The sequence below is a fragment of the Pecten maximus genome, chromosome 9 (genome assembly GCF_902652985.1).
Source record: "Pecten maximus chromosome 9, xPecMax1.1, whole genome shotgun sequence".
Lineage (NCBI taxonomy): Eukaryota > Metazoa > Mollusca > Bivalvia > Pectinida > Pectinidae > Pecten > Pecten maximus.
The window spans coordinates 29,837,214-29,863,358 of NC_047023.1; the positions used below are offsets into that span (position 1 = coordinate 29,837,214).

At 35.4% G+C, this 26,145-nt stretch overlaps 1 protein-coding gene across 5 annotated transcripts in view; it reads left to right on the plus strand.

Moving 5' to 3' along the window:
• LOC117334315 (follistatin-related protein 4-like) overlaps positions 1-25,670 on the plus strand; it is a 102,483-nt gene extending 76,813 nt beyond the window's left edge. For 3 of the 5 annotated variants that reach the window (XM_033893843.1, XM_033893842.1, XM_033893844.1), the window contains exons 3-9: positions 7,257-7,381; positions 12,973-13,183; positions 14,273-14,293; positions 15,599-15,631; positions 19,139-19,429; positions 19,897-19,920; positions 21,706-25,670. In XM_033893843.1, the coding sequence (XP_033749734.1) occupies positions 7,257-7,381; positions 12,973-13,183; positions 14,273-14,293; positions 15,599-15,631; positions 19,139-19,429; positions 19,897-19,920; positions 21,706-21,848 (848 nt within the window). In that variant the 3' untranslated portion in view covers positions 21,849-25,670. The remainder of the gene's footprint in view (positions 1-7,256; positions 7,382-12,972; positions 13,184-14,272; positions 14,294-15,598; positions 15,632-19,138; positions 19,430-19,896; positions 19,921-21,705) is intronic. The other 2 variants (XM_033893845.1, XM_033893846.1) reach the window with 2 other exon arrangements.
• The last annotated feature ends 475 nt before the right edge of the window (positions 25,671-26,145 follow it).

Here is a 26,145-nt window from a genome sequence, read left to right on the forward strand (position 1 = left end):
ATTTCTACAGAGAGAACCAACGTTATATATAAGCTCGCAAGATCTACGCTTTGAGGCATGGTTTTAATAATGTCGTACGTTGATGAAGATATACAGTAAGCATGCAGTAAGCATCTCTTCGTTCTGAAATATTCTCAAAAGGAATGCAAACGCAACGGCTTGTGCAGCGTTTCGCTGTGTTACTTTGTAAGTTATTCATTTCATCTTCGTAACATATTTCTATAATGTTAATGAAAACAAAATATCTTGTAAACTGATCAGGCTGCTAAGCCAGAATTTCAATCAAAGCATCGTATAACCTTGAAACTACATAATCCCTCAGTTTGCCAATATTTCTTATATAAATCTACCAAAAAAGATTTTAATTCACCTTCACGTATATGAATATCTTTATATGCATATATGCATTGCCTAAATGTTGATTCTTTTTCTAAAGATATTTGCCAACAATTGAATAGTAGTGTCCCTTTAATAAACCCTGTCTGTTTGGGAAAATCAGGGTTCGCTATCTTATTCGTCATTTGCCTTCCGATTAATTTTCCTCTCGTTGTTGGAGGATTAACCTTGTGTCCAATTTGAATACGTTAATGATGTAAATAGAACATAGAAAATTTAAAGACGAAACGTCTGCTATCCCATTCAACAGTGTACTGTGTGTTTGAATGGCTACTACACATCCTAAATGAAACACGCCATATTGTGTGATAAGGGGTTCCGAACGGAGTGTAGACAGCAAAGGCATCATTATCTGGCGGCAAAACTTGGAACTAGAATTGTTATGGGATGAAAGCTAAAGCGAACAAAACCCTTTATGTTAACTTTCGTAGCCTATGCAATGCATCAACATGTCTTTCATACCTACTCTCAGAGCTTGGTAAAGTAATGTTAATGGTCGCGTTAACTACTGCAACGGAAAACCTATAAAGACAGCATATATGGAGTTTTCGGATTTTATTATACACTGTTATTTTTCAAATGACCTGGGTCCAGTTGTTCAGAAGCTGATTAGCCTAATCACTTGATTAGTGAAAATCTCACTTATTGTTTACTTCAAATCCTGAGTGTGTGTTTTACTAAAGATGGACAAGTAGGAAGAGACTGAACAGTGTTATACTTTCATAAAAGTTAATTTTACCAGAAATGATTGTATCACCTTATTAATCCTGTTGTTAAACAGTTATCAGCCTGTTCACCCATTTTAACAACTAGGGGCAGTATATATTTTACTTCTTGTAACCAGTTTCCATTGTACATCCACGACATATTTATTGTACATTTGTAAGTCGATTATTTCTTGTTCTCAAGACCATCAGTATATTTAAGGGTTATACCCCATTTTAACTGCGTTAAACGGTAGTATGCCGGCTATTGGCAACCGACATCTATGGTCAGCGTTTAATAATTTTACGTTTTTAATAAATTGTTATCTTCGCAATCCTCAATTTCCGTTTCGGACTAACTATGGTTGCCAAACACAGCGTTTATTGACAAAGATTTAGTACTGACGTGGTTAAATATTCTATAGGAGTTATACGCTTTCAACCGTTGTTGTTGGCTTACCTCGTGGTGAAGTTAAATAAAGTATGCACACGTGCATTTGCGCAGTATTCAGGCTTGTTTTGACAAAATACTCACTTGACGTTAGCCTTGTTTTTGGTTGTTTAGTCCTTTAAAAATGGCGCCGTCTAGTTGACGGTTCGGAACGCCACAAGGAGACGACGTCACGATTATGCAAATTACCTATTCCGGCGCTTATTAATCCGCCGAGCATTTTTCACTGCATATACAAGTTTAATCTTGCTCAAAACAATGCGCAATAGACAACTGAATATGTGTCATACTTCGAATATCATATGCATTTCATAAATACTATTAATATATATTATAATCCAGTCAACCGATACTAAGTACAATTCAAATATGATGCTCAAATCTGATACTATGTATAATTCAAATATGATGCTCAAATCTGATACTGGGAAATGCGGCCGTGTTCCAACATGTGCGTGTTGTATGTTTCTTCTTGTCAAAATATAAAAGGTTATGGACCATGTGGTCAGTATAGCATTAAGTCTTTTGTGATATGTGTATTTATGGTTGCACTTTTGTGTTTCCGGAATTACTTTTGTTTCTCACTACAGATACTGTCTATTGGAAATTTCGGAATCCATGAATACACTTTGTCATCGCACAGAATACATGTTATGAGGCGACTAGTTTATAAGATTTTGCAGAATTGTCAGGGATACTCTGTCTTCTTCAAAGATAACCTATTCCCCTGTCGTTACCATTGTACCACTTCGGGCTAAACGTTTTCCTTTCTGTGCGTTTCTTTAAGGCAATTTAACTTTAGTCATCAATCTTCATATTATGACGTTAGGTTTCCCGAAATAAAATCAAAACAATCATGCAGACGTACCGAAATTCAACAAAAAAAAAAAAAAAACGAAAAAAAAATTAAAAAAAAAAAATGTTTTTGATATAATGCACATTTGGTTACGAATCGTCAATGTAAACTCTGACAACAGATGTGCTGGCAAAACACGAGATAATAGTGTAGTCCCTAATCTTTAAGACATGAAAAATGTATATGATGAATTGTACAGACTGTCCTAGTATGCATCTCGATATTCGAGTGGGTGCAACTACTCTGACAAATTCAATAGCATTGTCAAATGTATTGTCCTTACTTAATTTACTTGCACACGATAATCGGTCACGACGTCATAGCGCTTGTACAAAAATGTTTACTGTATAACGGCCCCCTATATTATCGCTAAAGGTGGCGAAACCCTCTTCTCACAAACCATCGCTGTTAAGTTATCTTATTAGCGTTTCATACCGTTCGGTGTATCTGGATTATCACTCGAGTCTATGAGGCCTCCGGGTATTGATGCTACAACAATAACTATTTGGCCTTGGAGTTGCAAGGATTACCGAACTGAAGTATCGTGTTAGTGCTTTGGATGTGAAATGCTTGCCAGTATAGCCTCATCTATGGATCGTTACGTAAGAAAACAGAGCTGGAATCTTATTACCGACTTGGAAGCTTGAGTTCCATCCTAATCATGTCAGTTTGAAGCCAGGTTAAAGATCATTTGCTTAAACGAGATATCCATTGTATTTGATGCATACAAGTTGCGCTTGGCAAATCGTACTGTTTTAATGTGGATGTTTGACAATAAAGTCATGAGCACGAGCGTCACACGTGTGCAACCAATAATCCGATACGACAACGCGATAGTGCCCAAATCTAATTCCGCTGTAGCAGCATAATGAACTATCAAAAATAATTATACCAAAGCTCACAGAAAACAAGTGAAAGTAAGTTTTTGATCGCTTCAGGATGCAGTGTAGCAAGAAGAAGACTGCTTAAGAGCTTCTGTGCACGTCAAAGACATGATCGTGTAATTTTTCAAAATAGGCAATGAGCCCATATATACGCAACTGTTTTGAAATACGATTTCCTCCGACCTAACACTATTTAATGACGCTTGCCAAATGTCGCTGTTGTAAAGCAGCTGACTCTTAATCCTTTGATCCGGGGAATAAAACAAAGGTTTTGCTTCTTGAATAATTTCAACAAGTATTGTATCAAGTTCGCAAGTACAAGTTGATGCAGTAAACAACCAACAATTCGAACCCAATCGCTTTAAGATATAAACAGTTCAGACAACTGAAGAGTTGAATAACCGATATCAGGATATTAAAACCATCTTTAAATCGGAGACACCACATTCGCTCAAAGAATCTAAAGAAGTATACGATTTTTGACCATTGTCATGCTTCAGAGCAACGTTATCGGCCCCCACATGCTATTATTTCTGCGAGAACTTCGTAACCATGTTTAATATTTTATATCAATTAGCATGACTCAGTAAAATGATACATATAGTTTGAACGATCTTTTCGACTAGGCAAAGTTAATTGCTTATATTGAAACACATGTTGATCCCCCCCCCCCCCCCCCCCCCCCCCCCCCCCCAGTTCTTACTAAAATGTGAAACTTTATTTTCAATTTGTTGAGGGACTTTGAAATACATGAACACGAGTTTATGTAGTATAAAGTCAGTAGCAGGAGAAGTCGTATAATATCACTGTGCTTAATGTAACTTTTACTTCGTGAAATTTCAAAAACCTTACACATTTCAGCAATATTACATAGCTTACATTACTTAATCAACATTAAGATGAAATTCATTTTATTTGAACTATCTTCTTTTTGGAACGATAGTTGGTAGATAAAAATGTTCACGTGTATATACACGTGAGCAAAACACATAAAAATACAAACAGTAAACAAAATATAATAGCGCATGATGGCAAACACGATTACGCTATTGGATGTACACGATTCAACCGTGGTGTCATCTAAAATCATCTAATTCTCAATGTGATAAAGTATCTTGCATATATTACGTAATAAAAGTAAATACAGTACCCACGGCATGAACGTTCATTGCGTTGATGATAGAGTATTCAATATAACGTGCATTTACGCACCCTGATTTAAATTTTGGTCAATGTCATTTATGTAAAATGAAGTTTCACCGGTTTTTTTTTGTTTTTTGTTTTTTGTAATTTTATTTTATTTATTTGTTTTTTTTTGCGTGAAAAATTGATTTGTTTAAATTTGAAAATAATTGTATGAAACAACAATAATGTAATTATATTTTGTAATAGATTGGTACGCAGAGAGAATGCAAGTAACCATCATTATCATAGTTTTTTTTAAATCACTGTGTATCCTTGACATGTTTTGATACATACATGAACATAAAGACATTGGTGCTGCTATTACAGTTCATTGTTTAGCTCGTGGTCTACGTGCTGATATGGCGATGAGCCTCGTAATTGATAAATGACAACAAGGACAGTGTGTGTGTGGAAATATTGTACAGCCAAGTACTGTACATAAAATCGTGAAGTTGACGACCGGTAGTTCCGGGTCTCTTTGTGCCCGCATCCGTACTCTCAGGGAAAGGTTACACCTGTCATAGACAAATGCTGCTAAAAGATGAATGCCGTGAGCAAAGTAGACATGGTTTCACCTATAGCTAATTATCAGGCACCTTTTCTCTGTAACGGGCTTGTTGTACACGTTGTATCGCTGTCGAGGTTAATAGCCACAAAATGGTTTCCATTCCACACAAATATAGCTTCTAGCAAATATCGCTGGATATACAGAACGTGACACCGGAAAGAGGAGGATCCAGCAGTAGATACGAGCACTATTATTTACCAACGTAACACATAAAAAACAGCTCCAGCAGTGTACGTTTACATTCAAGCATATCTTATAACACTAGAAACTATTATAAAATCGGCAGTAAAAACAAAACAAAACAAAACAAAACCAAAACAAAAAACCAAAAAAAAACCCAGTAATATATTTATCTCTCCAAAATTACGCATTGTTTTCAGTTTGCTATGGGTGTTTCTTAAATTAATCGAATATTACGTGAAGTAGACCATTTACTAATGGCGATTTTTCAGGAAAAGACGTATCTTGTAAACAAACATCGGTGGAATAAATGTTATTTGAAATAAAATGCATTCTGCTTTATAAGTCTAATTAAATATGCTCTCCACGTCAGGAATCGAAACCTGTTTCTTTGTTTTTTCTCGAAAGGTAACAGTACTATGATTTAATTGAGTGAACTATGTGAGTTCAGCTGTCACCTCCGAGCATAAACGTAACAGTACATCAGTTGATCTACCGTCTTTGCACAGTCTCATTACATTCCTTCTCTCGCTATTACAGCGTTGTAGCGCTCGGCTGGAGCTATAAATGTTCCATGACATTTGATTTGATATCGGAGATTTTATCACCGCCGGCATCTCTTGTTTTTAGGAAGGGAAAGGTGTAAATATGTGGTATAGACCATGATGGGAACAGACGAAAATCGATTATTGTACAATAAAAGAAAAAAAAGAAAAGGAAATGAACTATTTAATACTCTCTTAATTCCTGCTTAAACACTATAAGGAATCAGCAAGGTCCGTTGCGTCTGAAGTAATGTAATAATACTGCCACTGGGGAACGGTGGCGCTCTACAGTACCACGAAAACTACTTCTTAAAGTAGTATTTACTTTGTACAAGTTTTAGCCGTGAATCATTATAGTTGTAATTAAAGGATTATCTTCGATTGAAATAAGGTTTTTCGTAGACGTTTGCTATTTACAGTTACAATCAAACCCATTGACACTGTTATAGAAGAATTAGGAACGGTATTAAAGAAAAAGAAGAAATAGTGATTGCTATTTACTGAAATATCAAATGAATTTTGACGCCAGGAATCCGTATATCCAGAAGTTAATCTCACAATCACAAAGATGGAATGTATTGCAACACACATTACGAAAGGAATAGCCTCGTCTTGTCTTATGAATGTTATTTTCATTGTGAGGTTGAGTAATCACCAGAAAATTGTATGGAAGCCCATATTTGTATCGAAGTTCCTATGTTATCAAGGCGAAAAGCTAACAAACTTAATGTTTACCATTGTATATATATATATATATATATATAATCCATGGATGATTAAGACACATGATTGCTACCATTTTGTGTTCTTTTCAAATCCTAGAGAATGATGTTTAATATTCACTAGCAAAAAGTTGTTATTTTAAAAATACTGTTAACCCGATACATGCCATATTTTATTTCGAAATCTGCAGTCTCAATGACTTCTGATTTAATGCGAACCAAATTGTAATATTTTGGAAAAGGACATTCTGTACATTACATAATGTTCATATATACACTGTATTGTACAATATAATTATGCATTTTAATTTTTTATATTTCAAAAATATGTCTGAATAATTTCTGCCCATATTGATAAAATTATATCAAATTACTTTCACATTAGCGAGCAAAATTGTGAATTCCCGGTGATTAATTTGATTAAATATCACAATGATTATTACACAATTGAATGTAAAATGATAGTATGCTGTCCAATGTACATGCATAATTGTGTGGATCATTGTTTGATTGTTCGGTCCAGTACTGTTAATGTATGACTATGTGATCCAAGTATGACAACGTGTTCTAGTTTACTAGTGCATGATGCAGTATATGACCTTGTGTATTCCAATGCATTATATGCACTTACGCGTTATTTGGAAAATGTGATGTATAGAAAATTGATTCTTAGATGTTATTACATAGGGTATTATCCTACTGTTTTCTTTTAAATGCTCTGTGATACTTTAATCCAATATTTACTGATTTTTCCTTCTGTTACAGCCCTTCCCAGTGAGGCCGTTCGATACCTACGGCCAATGTTTAACGATATGGAATCCAATGTGACAACCTATGTAGGAGACTCCGCCGTGCTTGAGTGTTCTGTCAGAAATCTAGGAACCAAATCTGTAAGTTCGATACAATGTAAATTTAAATCTTTTGATGTTGCGATAAACAAATTTCAAATATTTATTCACTAATATTGAAAGAACGGATGTGAATTTGACATTGTGAACTTTAGACATTAATCATCTTTAAAAAAAAAATAGATATTGAGGACGGTATTGAACCATTGTCCCTTTCTGTCTCAAATCAGCAATCTCATCAGCACGCGGGACATGAGTCAGTGTCCCCAATGTTATTAACTTTGTAGTTAATCTATGAACACAAGTCGAAATGATATCACACCCTATCGAATTCATCTAATGAAATTTAATCATTGCTACAGAAATTTAAATTAATTTCAAAAATGATGTGTTTTTTCTCAATGACAGCTGTTATCTTTTTATCGGGGCGATCACTTAGGAACATAAACATTGTTAATCGTTTTTAAAAAGATGCTGTATTGTTTTGTTTGCTTGGGATTCGTATCTCGATAGTAATGATCAAATGCACACATTATGTCATTAAATTAAGTCTGAAACAAAACTGAAATTAATTAAAATAAAAGTTCAATTTACCAAAACAGCCGAGAGAGGCCGTATGCCCAAAGACAAAGTTGAGTCCGACACTAAATACAACAGTGGAACAATACATCAACCGGGAATGCTTCACAAACTGCTTGTAAAATCAAAAGGGAAATAAGTCGCTCTTAAATATTGGATTCGCCTCATAGCAATGTCTAATGAACAGTTTCCTTTGTTTGAGATAGCACTTGATCATTGATTTGCATTTTGAAATATTTTCTTAAATGTACTGTCAACTTTAACAAAACTAACATAAATATGATACGGATTCTCCCCTGAGATCAAGCAGTGTTGAAGATAATTAACAGTACATTATCTGCATTGGCCAATCTCACGTCTATGCTCACTGGTAAATTAAGTTTGTTACAATTTAAACATTTCCTATTTTTGTGTTAAAAGGAAATTTCCCACACGTTAAACGAATTAGATATGACAGTTGTGATGAAGTCAATTCCGTCTTCTGACAGCCTATCGAATTTAGATTTTTTTTTGTCGGTAACCTTGACTACTTTTGCGCGGGAATATTTGTTCGTCTTTAAAAAAAGGATGCTTTACTATTTTAGTCATTTGCAACCATGAAGTTTCTGTAATATGATACAATAAAGATAACTTTCCATATTTTCATATTTTCGGAGAAATATTTGATATATCTATATTGCAGCTATTTTGACTATTTTTTTCCTTCTAAATAATTATTTTAAATCTGTTGTTTGTCAAGTACAGAAAAATAATTAAACAATATTTAAGAAATGGATAGTTGTATTGCATTATAAAACATTCCCAGAATATATCAATCGAAAACATATATTTTGAATTAGCAAGTAGCACAAATTTATCCAACTTTGTGTTTGGTTTATTGTGAACATCGAACATTTTAAGTGCACTGTTATACACAATCGATATATTTGCCATTTTAGTTGATGTTTTAATACATATTGCTTTCCAAGCGTGTTAGGGATCTGATACCTGATATAGTCGTCTTATGATATCGTGGTTTATATTATAGGGTAATTCCATGCCATTGTTACGGATTGAAAAAGCAATGCTAACATTAATAAGATACCATATTAACGCAGAAATATCTATTATCGTAAAAATAACTTTAACATACACGTGATACACTTGTTTTGTTAAATACTAAGCTCTAACTTGCAACTGAGTGCACAACGCGATATCATTTTATATAGTACTATTATCAAGCTAAACGCAAAAACTGCCCTCAAATTTTAGATGTATGTATAAAAACCATTTCTAAAAGGAATAATTTGCTGACGAAGTTTTTTTCCCGGATAGCTTTCATGTCAATAAAACGTTTTCATATAGGTGTATATCGACTTAAAATATTCCCATTTATATGGTTATTTCACAATAACCCTCTTGCTTGGTGTATTACTCGTGAGACCTGCTAACTGCAAAGCAATAGAACATGTTTTAAATGAACTCGTACGTGAATTAAAAATACCATATTTCAAATGTCTTTTAAAATCGTTAAATATTTTATTGCAGTAAACTTAACTCTTTATGTTGCTGTTTATGTTGCTGTCCATCCGACAACTACACGAAACATCACATCAAGCTTACGTTTATTCATTGCGGGGGTTGGGGTGTCGATGGATGTACACATTTTGTGTTGGAACCAAATAACATTTTGATAGGCCAATACTGTCCCAGACTTATTAAAAACAAACAAAACATCTTCCGATTTTCTAACAGAACAAACTACCGACATCCTAACACAAACATCTACCCCAGGCGTACTAGATTTTTGTTACGGTGACATTGAGTCAGACGTCCAACACCCATCCAACATCCTTACATCCTTACACCTATAAGCTATAAACAATGTACACATACGGTTATAATGGACATTGTCGACACCCTAAAGCAATATAATGGTAGAATGGTTTCGATCGTGTCGTATTTACAGATAGAAACGTCAGAGAGATAGAGCTGCAGACGTATGACAATTTTAGAATGGGACCTTTGGGAGCCGGATGTTAAATATGTAACTCGAGTTATATTATCTGTCACTGATACAGCTGTGTTAAATCACCGGATGTAAACTCACGTAAATTGCTAAGTCACGAAGCCTATTAGAATGTCACCAAAACCTTGTTTTATTTCAGGTGGAGGTTGATGAATAATTGATTTTGCAGACAGCGTAACTTACAGATATAATATCGGCAGGGGATTTACCCACTTTCCCATGAAATCAAATACACAATAACTGAATATAACCTGATACAGTTTCTGAAGGCAAACTATTGTTTAGAAAATATCGTTTCTTATAATTCAAAGCAGCGTGCTGTCAAATGGCATGCTAACAATGCATATTGTCGTAAATGCTGCTTGTCATTAAAATTCAACGTTGATAGCTAAGATGACATTACATGTGACATTTGCATACTTGTACAATACATCAACATTTGTTTAAGATGTGTCATATCCAAGGTACAATAGCTAGAACATAATAGGAAAACAAGTGTAATGTGCAGAAGCGATCAGTATTTTTTTCCCCACAGTGTATGTACAATTCCATGAAAAAGCTTAGAAAACAAATTAATGCCATTGACACTGAATCACTTTATCAATAGCCATATTGAATAAAATGTCTATGAGCATGATAGTTATTCTAGCTTTTAATTCAGAGACTTTTTTTGTTACAAAACTGTTTTTTATTCCCAATCAAACCAAAACTGTGTTCTGAGAGAGAATTTGTGTCATAGTGTGTTCAATATTTTTTCTGACACTAAATTTGTTCGTTTACCAGTTCTAGCGACTGTGCGCGCCATTCTCACCGCAAATAAGCAAGAGCATGTGGTTATTTGAATTTTGCCCTTATTTGTGAAAATGCTTCGCCGAAAGCAAAGGCCAGGAACAAAGAAAACCACTTCTCCGTACGCCAAGAAAAGTATTGCCTACAAGATAACACAACTTTACATAAACCGTAGATTTTGCCAGAATAGAAGGATAAAAAAGTAAAAAAAATGATCACCTTTTACTTTCATGGTAAGAGATAGATAAAAAGAACGTTTGATTGACTTTATATTCAATCAACATTGGGTTTTACAAGCAATAAAGATATCTCTTGAAAACCAGAAGACAATGCTCGCTTCCATCTTTGACGTACTAATACAACGCCTTTGATATTGTTGAGTTGTTTCGTATGAAGGTCATCAGTTTATTCCGGCACTGGTGAGGTTACCGGATCCTCGATAGCTTAGATTTTACTTCCTGTTGTGATTTAATGATGTACGCGTACTTCCGGTCTAGTCAGACATGAAGCCCATGCCTGGTCGTTTCATCCAAAAGAGTCATTGCGTACAGGGAAATTTACTTAATTATCCTGCTTAAACTTGGTTTTTAGCAGTATTATCCTCAAATTAGTTTTCTTTTACGTAGGATGCATAGCAAAATAATGCACAATGAGTGCACGCGGCACAGAATGTTCTCTATCTGAAAACAGGAATCTACATGTAGCGTTCACTTTACAAAATATTTCTCATATAGGAATATTCATAAAAATCATTTAAACATATTTATCGCTTTATTTTAGCAACACGATCTTGATTTAAATATAACGAAAATATCTTTACTTGTGAGCAATTTTCTCTAGTTTCATTTGTGAACTATTTTACGCGCACTTATATATATGCGGATGTATTCTTTTGATGGCACGACACTTAGCCTTATCCTGTCAAAATGCCCTACAATCTTCATAAACGTCCTTCATTTGTGTCATGAATTGCTAAGCCGCATTTTTCTAATTACTTGGAATTATTGTGGTAGCTATTATATATTCTATGTGCGCGCTAGTATCAGAATTGCTGTATGATAAGAATGAGATGCAACGGTGTCTACTGTATTGTAGTTGTCATTGTGAATACATGGCATAGCCCCTACTCATAGAACGGTTTTATTAACTCTTTCATCACTTTCCATGGGAATTGTCGTTGGCAGAAGTTGGCAGGATAAGTTCAATTTCGAGCTAACCCGATATTAGTACCATCTCGTCCAGTGATCTTTTATTAAATCGAGCGGGGTCGATCGGAGCATGATGTGTGGATAGGAGAGCTCATTAAACACATTTACATTGGTTCAGTCATAGGACCCTGGAAATAGGAATCCTTTCCAATTGGCTGACAGGAAAATTCTTGCCGTGAATCACAACAGGAAAAACATCACAAACTCACCGGGACGTCAGTTATTCCTAACAGCAATTTAATGTAAAGAAGGTTCTTTGGAGATCACCCTCTATTTTTAAGATGTCCCCTGAGAATAGTTTACGAGGTTCCCGCTATTGTTTAATTCCCAGAAAGCCATATGCTTTTTTAATCATTCATAAGATCATAGCAAATATTGGGTCAGTTTTTCACTGAGCCGTTTTTTTTTTTATCATAAATCAATGAAAGAACTTGATATGAAATATTTTATATTATGTAGTATCGTTCAAGTATCAGTAGCTATCCGATGTGGTGTCTAACATAAAAAAAAAACAAACTTATAATTGTTAACGCGAAAACAAACAGGAAAAGGGAAATTTACGTTCTAGCATAACATCACCGAACGCAGATCAGGGCTAGGAATTAAAGGCAGCATTTAAAGTCCCCGGAGACGAAAACAATTAATCAAATGTTATCGGTATGCAAATTAAATGGAGGTTGATTGCACACTTGTGTATGAATACTTCCTATACAACACCGTTTGTACTGGTGAAGTCATCAGGTTAAGCTGTTTCCACATGCTGGTCTGTAGTACACGTAGTGCTTTAACTGCGAGGATATGCCTCCTAACATCTGTTGTCTCGAATTCGAGTTTTGATTTTTTTTTGAGTTTTGGTGTCTTCATAATAACATCGAACGATGTAGGTCCACAATTTCATAAGAATATAATCATATTCATTAAAGATGGTAATATCTATTTTATTATTTTATCTTTGTTTGTTTCCTTTAGATGTTCATTTTGTACTATGTGTTTGTGTTACGTAACATCTATTTTAAATCTTGTGATGACCAAATATGTTGTGTTTTAAGGTAATTTGGAAGAGGAAGTCGGAAAAGCATGCTTTGACGATTGGTGATTTTGTGTTTACGAGTGACAACTCATACTCCGTAGAACATGCGGACCGCAGCCAAATATGGGCTCTTGTCATCAAGAACGTACAGAAGGAGCACGCGGGGGACTATGAATGCCAAATAAGTACAAAGGAGGACTTAAATAAATCTGTTTCATTAAGAGTGCTAGGTACGTATACTGAAAGCATAGTATACAAGTCTGGGTCAACATTGTATGACTTTCAGAATCATCAATAAAAACAACAAAGAATACCAACATAATAACGAAGCAATAATCAATTATACGAGGACAAATGTTAACAAGAAATATTAATCTATAAAATGCACAGTGATAATAAAACCGGTTGCTTCGGGAAAGCAAGCGTCTTCTGCTTCATCAGGGACGCCTGCCATAAAAATCTAGGTCAAATCCGAGAAAAGTAACAATCTCAAATGATAGTTAGATGGTTTAAACGGATACATTGGATATATCAAATGACAATATACATAAGGAAATATATATATTTTTTTCAAATAACACCAAGATGTTGACCATACAACTTTCCAATGGTCTGCAGTTAAGCTACATCTCTCGAAATCTTGTGTTGTCAGTAGTCGACATCAAACACGGATATCGTGATAATGGAAACAATCCCTTAAGTATCAAAACAACTGGGACATGTAAACACCGTAAGTAGTGGGTGCAGGGATTATGTTTCAGTTAGAGGGAAATGAACTATCGAAAACAATTTAAATCAACACGCTTACCCCACAGTTTAGTTTTAAGCTGTGCGGATTGGTTACGTTGTAGGTAAAGATCTTTTTAAAAGGCTGATGTTTGAGAGTACAAGTAAGGTTTTTTTTATTCATGACCTAGCATTCCTCATTAAAAAGTGTGTATATATATATAAACTAGATATGAGCAAGTTTATGTTCAGTTAAATTATCAAGACATTTAGTCTAAAAGATCAAAATTTAACACCAATGCGAATACAAAGCCTTGATACCAATTAAAAGAGTTCAAATGAAGGAAAACTCAAAACAAAATAAATATCCATAGATTGTTTTCCTATCTAGGCGCTTGGAATATTCAAGATTTTCCTTCAATTTGAAACAATCACACATACATAGCATTCAATCAAATTGATTTAATCATATAATTATTGCGTATAATATATAGCACAATTTTATTGAATATTTCCCTGTAGCTTTGAAATAAGGAGATATAGACTAATACTGAACATTGATTTTTGACAATATGTTTTGTTTCATTTTACAGATGCATCGAGTCAAACACCAGGTAATTCTACTTCCTTTCAGTTACAGTACATATTAGTTATATTCAATTAAACCTAACGAGATTTGTCTTGAGTAGATTTTTTTATCTTTGTAAATATATCATTGGTTTTGGTTTCACTTATGCTACTGCTGGTCTAGTCTTAGAATTCATCACATTTGTTTTCAATTTGGTTCCAGTTGGTACAAAAATAGTGCAAGTGGAGAACGACCGGATGTTAGGCAAGTGGGGACAACTCGCGGATGCTAGAGTATTCAAAAGCAGTCGACGAATTGACGCCTAACTAGTGGGAATCAGTGCAAATTTAATAGGCATACGATTAATTGATTGATGCGATGTTTGAACCTAACTTAAGGCTGTATCCAGTATATCATTTGGTGCCGCAAGCTCAGGCGTGGGTCATAGTTCGTCGACTGCCTTTGTCCGTCTTAGACAAGTCCCATTGTCCAGAGATGACATTTCAATTGTGTTCGTCAATTGTCTCTTCTTAGCAGTTTTCTTTAAAGTGTAACTGGTTTATCGTCGTCTTATCACATTTCAGCTTCTCGTAAAGATGATTCATTTAACATTTTACTATTTTCCAGCGGCACAATTGATTTTAAATTAGATTTGAAAATTACAAATATTGCATGATGTACTTTTGGTTGGCATTTAATCATTCGAGCACTTTTCAAGAAACGTAGGACACTTACGAGTGGGTCCTTTATTTTGATAAGTTACTTATTAGCCGCAATTTTCATCGTACAGTTAACAATTCTCTTTAACTCTCATGTTTAATATTCGTGATTGACCTGATGATCTCTGATAACCAGTGATATTACTTAATGATACCGTAATACATTATTTCACACGAACTTTGTGTTTGGGTAAGATGGTTTAACAGAATGTAGGATCTGTGATAAGAACTTGAAAACTAGAGTAGTGGTTTGTAAACTCTCGTCTATCTGCTTTTGGAGATACACACTTTCATTTGAAATGTTTACTGTATATATTTGTAGTAATACTTGTTACGAATATATATGTAGCAAATAAGTGCACTCTTTATTTCCTTGTAATATATATGAACCATGGTCATCTTCTTTAAAACAAACAGTCATGTATATTACTTGTCAGTTTGTACACGGTGCAGCAATCGTGGTAGCCATCTCGAAGTGAAAATCACCAGTATCCATCTGATTAAAAGTCACACCCTTTCACTGTTTGGACCTATATTTAGATCGCGATGTCTACCACAACACCATTGTAGCCATTTCCTTCACCTTTTGTTTTGTTTGTTTACGTTGCTGTTTCCTGGTTGTCTACTTCCAGTTACTACACAACAGTCCTCGCCTATCTTACCAGGTACATACATTCCTGTATATATTTGTTTGTTATAAAACACGTTCTAGTTCACATTATAATAATCCTTTAACATTTTTCTACACTACGTAAATCTACTGACAAACTTATCCCGTATCCGATTCGCAGTGTGCTTATGCGACCTTGTGTCTAACATAGGCTTCTAACACATCCTTAGTAGTGTTTCATGATGAGTGCATGCCGGTTATTTATCATTGTGATACAATATGTGTCGTCCAATAGTTCTGATGTCCTCTCTACTTTAAACGATACAACTTTAATAGACCATAGCTAAATTGAATCACGAAATCGATTTCCAACTACTACTTCGTTGGCAAAAGCAATATGCACTATTTCCTTTCGAAAAGTGCATATCGTTACGCTCGAATTTGTGTCTCCCTCTTTGTCTGCAACTTTGAGAACGTGATTTTTAGTCGTACACAATTCTGAAGATGACGCCATTGTCGTATCAGCATATACATTACTGGCCAGCTAAATATCGTGGACAAAACAAATATTAAGTTGTATTTACTGCATTATTACCAAACTTCAAACGATATCATATGCTTTGACGGAACCGTGACCTAAATGTGAATTTTAATTTAGATTTGCCTTTTGTCTTTCAAACACGTCTAAAACAACATAATGATAATGCATTATACTTGATTCTGCAGCTTTTGTAAATTTCATCTGCATCAAAAGATACCGAGCACTGATGTTCTTTAGTTCTTCTCTGGCTGCACGTGCTTCTTCAAGATTCAACTATCGAAAGAAGTTAAACGTATTTTAAACATTGTTAAATCAGCACCAAAAATGGATCATGTGGTTATGTGTTCTAAATAGCAGTAGTCTTACATGTAGTAACCATATCCCATGGTTCATTGTTACATATAAGGTTTGGGATATTTGTTTTGTATTACTGAGACACTATGTATTGCCTTCAGGACAAAAGATGATATTTGCTATACATGTATGTTTTATTTACATATACTAGCTACAAACAGAAACGCAAGTTCGGTTTTCGTAATATAACTTTTAGATGCGTGGTCTTAAAATTAAATTTCACAATAAGATAATCCGTGCACTGTGAAAATGTTCTTCCGTTTAAATCAAGTCGATCGTGACCCCCGCTCAACGATGCATGCTTTCAGCAGATTTTCAAGAAAGTGTGCTTCCGGGGTACTCTGGTACCATATGTGCTGGTAAATCATTACAAATCGAACATTAGAACAGTACAGATCTGTTACAGACAATTTCTTTTCGAAGCGATTGAACAGCGACACGCTACGTTTGAGTGAAGTCGATAGGGGTAGGGAAACTGCCCTGATAATACAGGGACATTCCCAATGTCATGTAGCCCAGCAATATGGTGTAAATAAGACAATGAATACCCCATTTAGTTGAGCGTCCCAGAGTCACAGGGAAATCGGTTGACCGTCCCAGCAGCGGACGCCCGCGCATTACGTCGCGACGTCAAGATAGAGGCATACGTCTCTCGCACCTCCATAAATGATTTCAGACGGTGACAGAGATAGCACGTCATGTTGTCGGCACTCAAATTTGGCCAGTGTGTCCCAAGAATGGTTAGAAATCGTTTTTAGGCGTTTCATTTAAGGTCACGACGTTCCCATGTTGGTCCACCACTTACACAGAGGCGACGCCTACGTCGAATGCAATGACTGCCTGCACATTCAACTAATCGGTTTATTTTGTCCAATTAGAGACGCGAGTTGTTCACTGACGAGGCTCGCTAAATACGCTTTACATGTCAGATGAACAAAAACATGCCTATCGACGTCGTAGTGAGCGGTATTCTGATGCTTGCATAACGGAAAGCGACAGATTCGGGGGAGGGTCTGTTATGGTATACGGTATAAAGCGTGAAAACACCTCTCGTGGTTATCGATGGGAATCTTACAGCAGTAAGATGTCGGGATCAGGTCATGTGACCACACATTCTTCCTCTTATCCATCAACACGACCTTTCGTTACAGCAGGACAACGCGAGGCCCGATGTTGCTATGGTTTGCCGTGATTTTCTGGCTCGAAACAACATTCCAGTTCTTGATTGGCCACCCTACAGTCAAGCTATGTCCCAAATCGAGCATTTGTGGGCCGAGCTAGACAGGAAGGTTAGGAAGCGCAACAACGTCCAATATAACGTCGCTCACTTCACGCAAGCCCTTAATCAGGGGTGGAATAATATTCCTCAAAGGGTAATAAACACCTTAATGGGGTCAATATAAATGAGAGTAAAAGCAGCGGCTGATGCTAGGGGTGGCGCTACTGATCTGGATCAAGAAACTATGTAGAGTATCCTTGTTTTAACGGTATTAACACAAACACCGTTTGTGATAGGACAACTAAAATCGTAAAAATGTATTCAATAGTTAGGAAATAATCGAGAGACCCACACCATGAAAATATCATCAAAGAAACCTGTAAAATAATAATTATCAAAAATAAACTTGCGATTATATTTTCCGCTAGTATACTTGGTCGTCGTATTCATATATATATATTATCGGTAAGATCGGGAAAAGGCAATATATCAAATCACGACGGTGAATTCAGATTAATCTGATAATTCCAGTTATACGAGTGAGATATGTTTGCTTTATTTGTCTTATCCCTTATTGTTATTGTACAAGTGTTATGGTGCAGCAGTAGTTTCTTTCACGAGTCACAATGGCCATTTTCTCTGCGTGTTGTGGTAGTTATTTGTAGCATGTTGTGTATAAATATATAGCCTAGATCTAAAACGTGCTTTCTTACGCCTGTTTATATTTATATGTGTGTATATTTAACGGTTATCATTTAGATCCCGCATCCAAATATCCAGATGCCTTATAGCAATACATTGTTCCATCTGTATGTCCGTCCAAAATACTTGTCTGGTATTCATCTTTTTAACTACCGCAGCGAATCTTAATTATCTTGATAAAAATTGTTATGCTTATACGAGAGGAGTTGAGGATCTTCTTTGCATACGTTTACTAATCGGGCCCAAAGGAATGACCAACATTGATTAATTAGTTTGCCAAAGCGTGTTTAAAATATTTGCTATTGTATTATATACTGTATACCAATTTATTTTCGCGGCGATTTAATTTCGCGATTAACCATCACAAAAGGCCTACTGCACCTGTCATTAAAACTGTTTCGAGGCAATTATTTGTTTCGAATTCTAGTCGCCTGCACAATACGCGGAAATAAGTTAGTTTACAGTACACACAAAATATGATTAATGGAAAATGAATTAAATCAACCAATGAATCATCAATTACAAATTAATATCGCTTCTGAAAATTTATCTCTATATATCTAACATATCTCATGTATATATAACGATTGGAATATAAGGCTGTGCCGTACGGAATTTCAACGTATACTGATAGTTTAGATATACATGTACATTATCGCCAGCCATTAGAACTTAATTATATGTCAATCAGTGAGATAATGCTGATAGCACAGAGACATGTAATGATATACGCTCTTTTCTTACAGCGGTGAACTTGGGAGGAGCAGAGTTCGTTGAAAAGGGGAACCCTATCAAATTATCTTGTAACGCCACCGGGAAAGTAATGACACCGGATGATGTTGACTGGTTCAAGAACGGTATCAAAATTAAGAGCAGTGCAAGCAATACGATACAAATCACTAAACGTCGCCTGCCGGTGACTCGGACGTTAGTTAGTACTCTACATATAAAACACAGCAATATGAATGACACGGGGACGTATATTTGTCGAAGTACGGACCTAAAAGTGAAAGGCAAATATGTGAGCGTTTTAAATTGTAAGTATACTTTTGTTAAGTTGTATGTCAGGTTAAATACTTATCCGTGTTTCTTAACGAATGATCGAACGGTGAATGCTTTTTTTCTATGTTTTTTCCCTATATATATGCGTGTTCTTGTTTAAGTTTAAGTTTGTTTACGCAACGGTATTGTACAAAACCTTGTCCTATGACTTATCAAATTGCGGGTTTAACACTAAAATGCGAAAAAAAACATATCTCTATACCTAGTTTCAACTCAAACTAGTTCATAGAGTTCCTTAACTCCGAGGCCCGTCTCTTTCGATTCCTTTGATTGATCTGTGTACTTGCTTGACACTAAGTTGTCTTTATAAATTAAAACAGAATGCGACAATTTGTCTCCTTTGCCTTTACTTGAACAATATTTAAATATATTTTACTTTGGGTCTAACGTTCTATTGTTATATTAACATAATCTTAATATACCTTATCTTTATTCTTTTTAGCGGAATCAAGTCAAATTAAACGCGGTGAGTACTATTTCAACATAATGTGTCAAAGATACTCTGTATTTACATATGACATTGTATGTGTCCACAATTGTAACTCAAAAACGGTGCATTACATTGAATGTCGTCTGAAATTATAAAACTAGTTCATTACATGACCAAAATTCTAACGTTATTGATCTCATTGTGATAACACTAAAAAGTAAATGATAAATTGATAGCATAGACGTGGAAAAAAATACAACGTAAGGGGGGTAACTCTTAAAGACAAATGTGCATGTTTTACAATATATGTATCTGCTTGCGAATCAATTGATAGAGAGACATGCAAGCAGTGTGATTTTGTGGTGAACGGATATTAGATGCGGTGAGCATTTCACAATATTGCAGAGAGACCATTATATCGTTTTAAGCGCCTTAAGTAGGGTAAATTGCCAGGTATTGCCGCCAAGTGTGAAGGTCACGTTTTCACTTTTAATTAAGGCATTTTCATTACTTTAATACAAAACAAAAACGCCACTTCGAGCTAGCGGCCATGCATAGCTATTCTGGATTGATCCCAAAGTAGTTTTGATTTGTATGGTATGGACCTTGCTAACTATTCGTGTTCATGCACAGTGTTCCCTGTGCTAAATTTATTGCTAATGTACATGTGTACTGTCCACCATCGACATAAAAGTATTAACGAATTCAGAGATAGAAATATTGTTGTGGTTTGATAAGGGTTTTTTGTCCTAATGAACAAATTAGGTATTTTGAAGGCGGTTTACACGAATGATAAGGGAACTACAATACTCGTTTATAGTGTCGTCACACTGAAATGCCACACCTGACCAAAGTAATGCTATATTCAACCTGGCTACGTAATCAATTAGCAATACACGAGCCAGAAATAGCAAAGGCGAACACACATTTAAATGCAAATGTAAGGCAGTGTTTAAGGCGACAGGCAAGGTTAAAACACAGTTGAGAAATATGAGTATTGAGAGCGTAGATATGATGCTAACGCTCATTATGATTTTTTGAACATTAAAATAACCATGTCAAAGGAATCACATAACTATTGTTTTCAAATACATCTACATCATAAATTAAATACAATCTGAAGTATTATTTGGTGGTGTATGATCTTTCATTACATGCAGTTATAGGATATTGCCGAAACAGTCGTTAAGTAAACTGTCTTGAAAGTTGCAATCAGACAAGAACATCTGTATTTCATATATCTCTAAATATTTACCTCTCTATGACATTGTCACTATATAACCTTACCAACTGTAGCTGAGCACTACCATATCATAAACTGCCAGCCGGCGCATTAACAATGTGCCAAGTAAAGCCCACGGAATTTGCAGAACGAAATATCAAATACGCATTGTATTTTCATAATGTTAATTTTCATGAAATATGCCTATTACATTGATTATTCTTGTCTGGATTTGTATTATATTACGCACTATTTTTCTACGCGGAACAATATGCGAGAGCTGTTAACAAGCTCACAGCCGAGAATGGCGGGGAAAATTAATTCCGTTAATTACAGTGTGTTTTTTTAAATCGCAAGTTGTAAATATAAGTATTGAACTGCTTTATCTTTATTTTTGGAAGTTATGGAATAAGACAAATTTAACACGAAGCGCTTCATTACATTGAATTTTCCTTTGTCCATTATCACCCCCATAACTGCCAACTGAAATCAGTTCAATGTTTAAATATAGAATCAACGCCAAGGAATGAATGCGCGAGTAGCTTAAATACAGTAATGCATTATATTGTCTTAAATTTAATGTAATGTTTTTCTTTTAGGAACAGACGGTGAAAAGACAAATGGCGAATTTGAACTACGCAAAACGTCAGATTTCAATGGACAGTGTATGTTACACACACTGCCCATGCACGTGCTATTGATCTTCTACTGTGTGACATATTTACTGTCCAGCGTCCACTAGGGGGCCATCCCACGCGGGTGCCTGTGCATAGACTTGTCCTACACATGTACAGAATCGGTGCCGCCATTAGACGACGTGTCACTGAGCTTGGGCTAAGAGGGGATCGTAAGAAAATATGCATCTGTGAATGTGGCTTAATTAATGGGCATGTGTGCATTAACGGAATATTTTGGTGTGTTAGAAGGGCAGGTGTATTCTTTTGGCGACCACTCAGGATAATGACGTCTGGAATCTGGTTAAAATGAGCTGATGAACTTCAACAATAATAGCACATTCAAGCCAGTCGTTGTTGACCAGTTCAGTACCTGACGTTAGGAAACATTATGCAGTAGACGCTATAGGGCGAACCGCCTGCCGCATTCTGCTCTCAATGACTTCCGGCAGGTTATTTCCGGTCCGGATGGTAACGGAAGTCTGCCGCTCGGTATTGATCCTGCCAGTGCAGACCGATTAATTATAGGAGAGATTGCGCATGTGCGTTGCAGACAAGGAATTACAGGCTAACACGGAACGCCGATCGTTTTAAGGATCCTGATCAGTCGTGAGAGAGTCCAGGTTCGACGAGACATGGAATTTCAGAATGTTTAACAGCCAGCGATCAGGACATAGCAGACGTTTATCGTATCTGATAGAGTCCGCATGGCTACACCATTGGCACTGTAGTCATCATATTTCGTATCATTCATATTTATTATTTATACGTATCAGGGAGTTGCTATTAAGTAAGGGTCATATGTTTCACGCGCTGAGGGTCCCTTTAGGACCCCCATAAGACCCGCGTTTCACGGAAGTCAAGTTTACATCTGAACACTGCCGAGTTCTTACGCCTACCCATCCTACTTAAATGTTTCCACACTTCTTTTTTTCTTCAATTTCTTACAAATTTATTATTGCTGTTTTTTTTTTATAAAGTACGCCAATATGTCCTTTGGATTATCATTCGTTAACACACTTACGTAATTACTATTGCAATGGGATCGCTGTCTCTCGTTTAGGGGAATGGAAAGAAAATTGGAGTCAGTATTGATTAAACTGAATACATACATTACCACAGATTCCCTCCAAATCGTTGCGGCTGTATATTTGTGTATTGAATGCCTACTTTAAAAGAGGCGATGTCATAGTTCAAGTAAACGGCACTTTACATCACACATTAGTATGTTCATATAAAACATGCTACACAGAAAAGGGTATAGAAAATATCGCTAAATCTTTTTTATATTAGATTTGTAATAAATGATGTTATGAATTGATCAAATCGTCCATGTTATCGTAAAAAAATGACATGCATTCTACGTCATTAGATGTGATATTTTTGTATTCGCCGAAGCATTGTTTGAGAGCAATTGTAACGTGCTTTGTGACGTCAGAAGGTCACAGTATGAAGACTTTACCGCATATGGTACGTTTGTTTGTCCAGCTTCTTAAACAATGTATAAGTTATATTGAACGTTGCATGCTGTAGGTTTCTGACGACTCAATGCAGCATCTACTTCATATTACTACAATGCAGCTGCTGTACCAAATGAAGAGTAGTGTTATGCATTACTTAAGAAATTCTTTAGAAAAGAAGTTTGTCGTAAAAAGAATGTGCTTTTGACGTCATAATATTTGTATTTGTCAACGTCAATGACAGTTAGACGTCTTTGCATCAATCATATGTATAACGTGACGACCATGTATATTTTACTTGCCAAAAACGTGCATCGTCTGTTACGTTTATCACACAAACAGGTATTTCAGCATACCACCAGCTTATGCCTAAATAACATAGATAGCTGAAATTGACAACCGCCATTGTAATTTACAATTACAGAAACGACCGTCTGTTTAAACATCTAGACATACCGTGCAGTTGTCCAACTATTTTTGGTAGTAAAGACGTCTCCCTGACAATTTTCGACAAATCGTCATTACATATACTTGTTGTCGCCTTAGCTGTCCTGGCCATGCCCTTCACTAAAATCACGTCTATGTGTATATGTGCTGCATACTTATAATAATGTAAATAGTTATCAGTTTTAGTCTGTATAGCTTAGTACTTTACATGTGATATTTGGTATTATCTTAAGGCATAACATAGAAATATTCAAGTAAAAGGATTTTTTTCAGTCGTAATGAGTATCATTTTGGACATAACTATTGTAACTACAGTATAAAAGGATCAAAACTAAGAAATATAGTTTACAGATACAGCGTATAATTAGCAAAGAAGACTTTGGAGGAATTTGACCTTCTGTTCACTTTAGGAAACCTGTGTTACAGCTGGACTAGTTTGGTGTAGCTCTTGTTTAATTGAAAGTATCATTCAAGAAAAGACTACATTTCCTTCGATTGGAAACATTTATCGTAGGAAAAACAACATATTTTTATAATCTATGTTGTTATATATTAGATAGTTTGTCCCAAACCAGAAAAATAAAGTTAATCCGTACATGGAGTTATGTGCCGATGTCTATAAGCACCACCTTTAAATTGTTATAGCAAGCACTTGTCTTTCATCTCCCTCTTGGTCAATATCTTATAGTAGGTATTATAATTGCAGCTTCCTGTTATCGCAAGGCATGACGGGTACCGGAACTACATTTCAAAGTGAAACGCATATTAGGTTTTGCAATGTCGATATAGTATAATGTTCATGTATATACGATATGTTCTTTTCATTCCATTTGATGCAGTCTGTCATTTGTAAAAATCTTGTCATTATGCACACATCTACATGTGTCTGTGTATGTCATTCTATCAAGAGGTGTCTGTCTCCCGAATACTCTTATTGTCATCCTTGATACCCTTATATCTGTCCAGCTGAATCGTCCGTTTGTCAGTTCGTTGTAGCGTATGTTCAGATGATCATTAAAACAACAAATTACTATTCAAGTTTATGGGAACATGTTAATGCTGTAAGAATTTTACACCCTATTGTCTTCAATTAACATCGTTAAACTTAAAGATACTGAGACATTTTACTATGCAAGTAAACTATCTTCGAAACATATTTAAGTGGCGGGTATTGCAGGATCATACTGAACAGAAACCATATGTGTACCTCTATTGCATGACATAGTATTATACGTGAATGAGATGTGTCATGTCTCGAAAAAAACATTTAAAGGAAAAAGTACACTTATGTACATTGTATCTTAATTCCAGAATAAGAAAATAAATAATGATAACGCGGTGATTTTCCTGTCTGTTTCTATAAATAATAAGTATTTGCGTTCCTCCCAGCCAGTCTGAACCTTCGACCTCTAAAACATATATATTTTGCATTTTAATTTGATCAAGTTTTTCATTGATACAACAAATACTTTTAAGTGATTTTCTTTTCTCCATTATTCAAATTTTATCGTCTTGACTTAGCAAGTCATCTTGTTGTTTGAGGTGACATTGTCATACTGAGATTTTAACTCTTTCTGACATAATCATAGTGTATCAAACGTTATTTGAATATTTCAGGACGAAGATTCGTCTCCCAACTTAACCTATACTACGAGCCCAATTGTTCAGTTTCACCATTTTTTGAAGCATTGTGCGAGTTCGTGGACTTATCAATTTAATGAATCAATTCAAGTTCACGATGATAGGGTCAAATTGAAACGATGTATAGGGTTACAATACCAGTATGACAAGAATTGCTTTTTCAACAACTCTATATGTAGATGATGTATATATAATGATGAATGGTTGTTTTTTTTGTATATATTAGAAAAAATACAATGGAAAAACCGTGTCTAAAATGTAATGTAATAATTTATTGTTGAGAATTGAATATGTTGCATTCGTTAAAGATGCAAACCTGAATAAAATGTTCAGTATTTTGTAGATTGGCTTCCTTTGTGTGTTAATCCGTGGTTAGTTCTTATAGAAAATCAACATGCTGTCGTGATTATGCCTTGTTTTGATTGACCTGTAGTATTATCTCGTCACATGGCATCAAAATCAATACCGGTACAAATTATACAACATATAACCGGCTTCCTTTCGTGTCTTGCGTCAATAACGTTCACATATGGAAGCATTTGTACCTCGCTTTTGAGAGGCAATTTTACGAATTCACACGAATCATTAAAGAAGATAACATTGTCTTTGAATTTTCAATTTTTCATACTTACCTTATCAAACATAATAGATAATTATCCGACAATAATGTTTCAGTAATACCCATTGGTATAGTTGAATTAAGAACATGTTGGTGACGTCGTCCCAAAATGACGTCATTTTGACCAAGGTCATGAACAAAATTGCCTGCCAGAAAATGGCAAATTTTGTATTAGCAATTCCCGATATCTTTATCAGC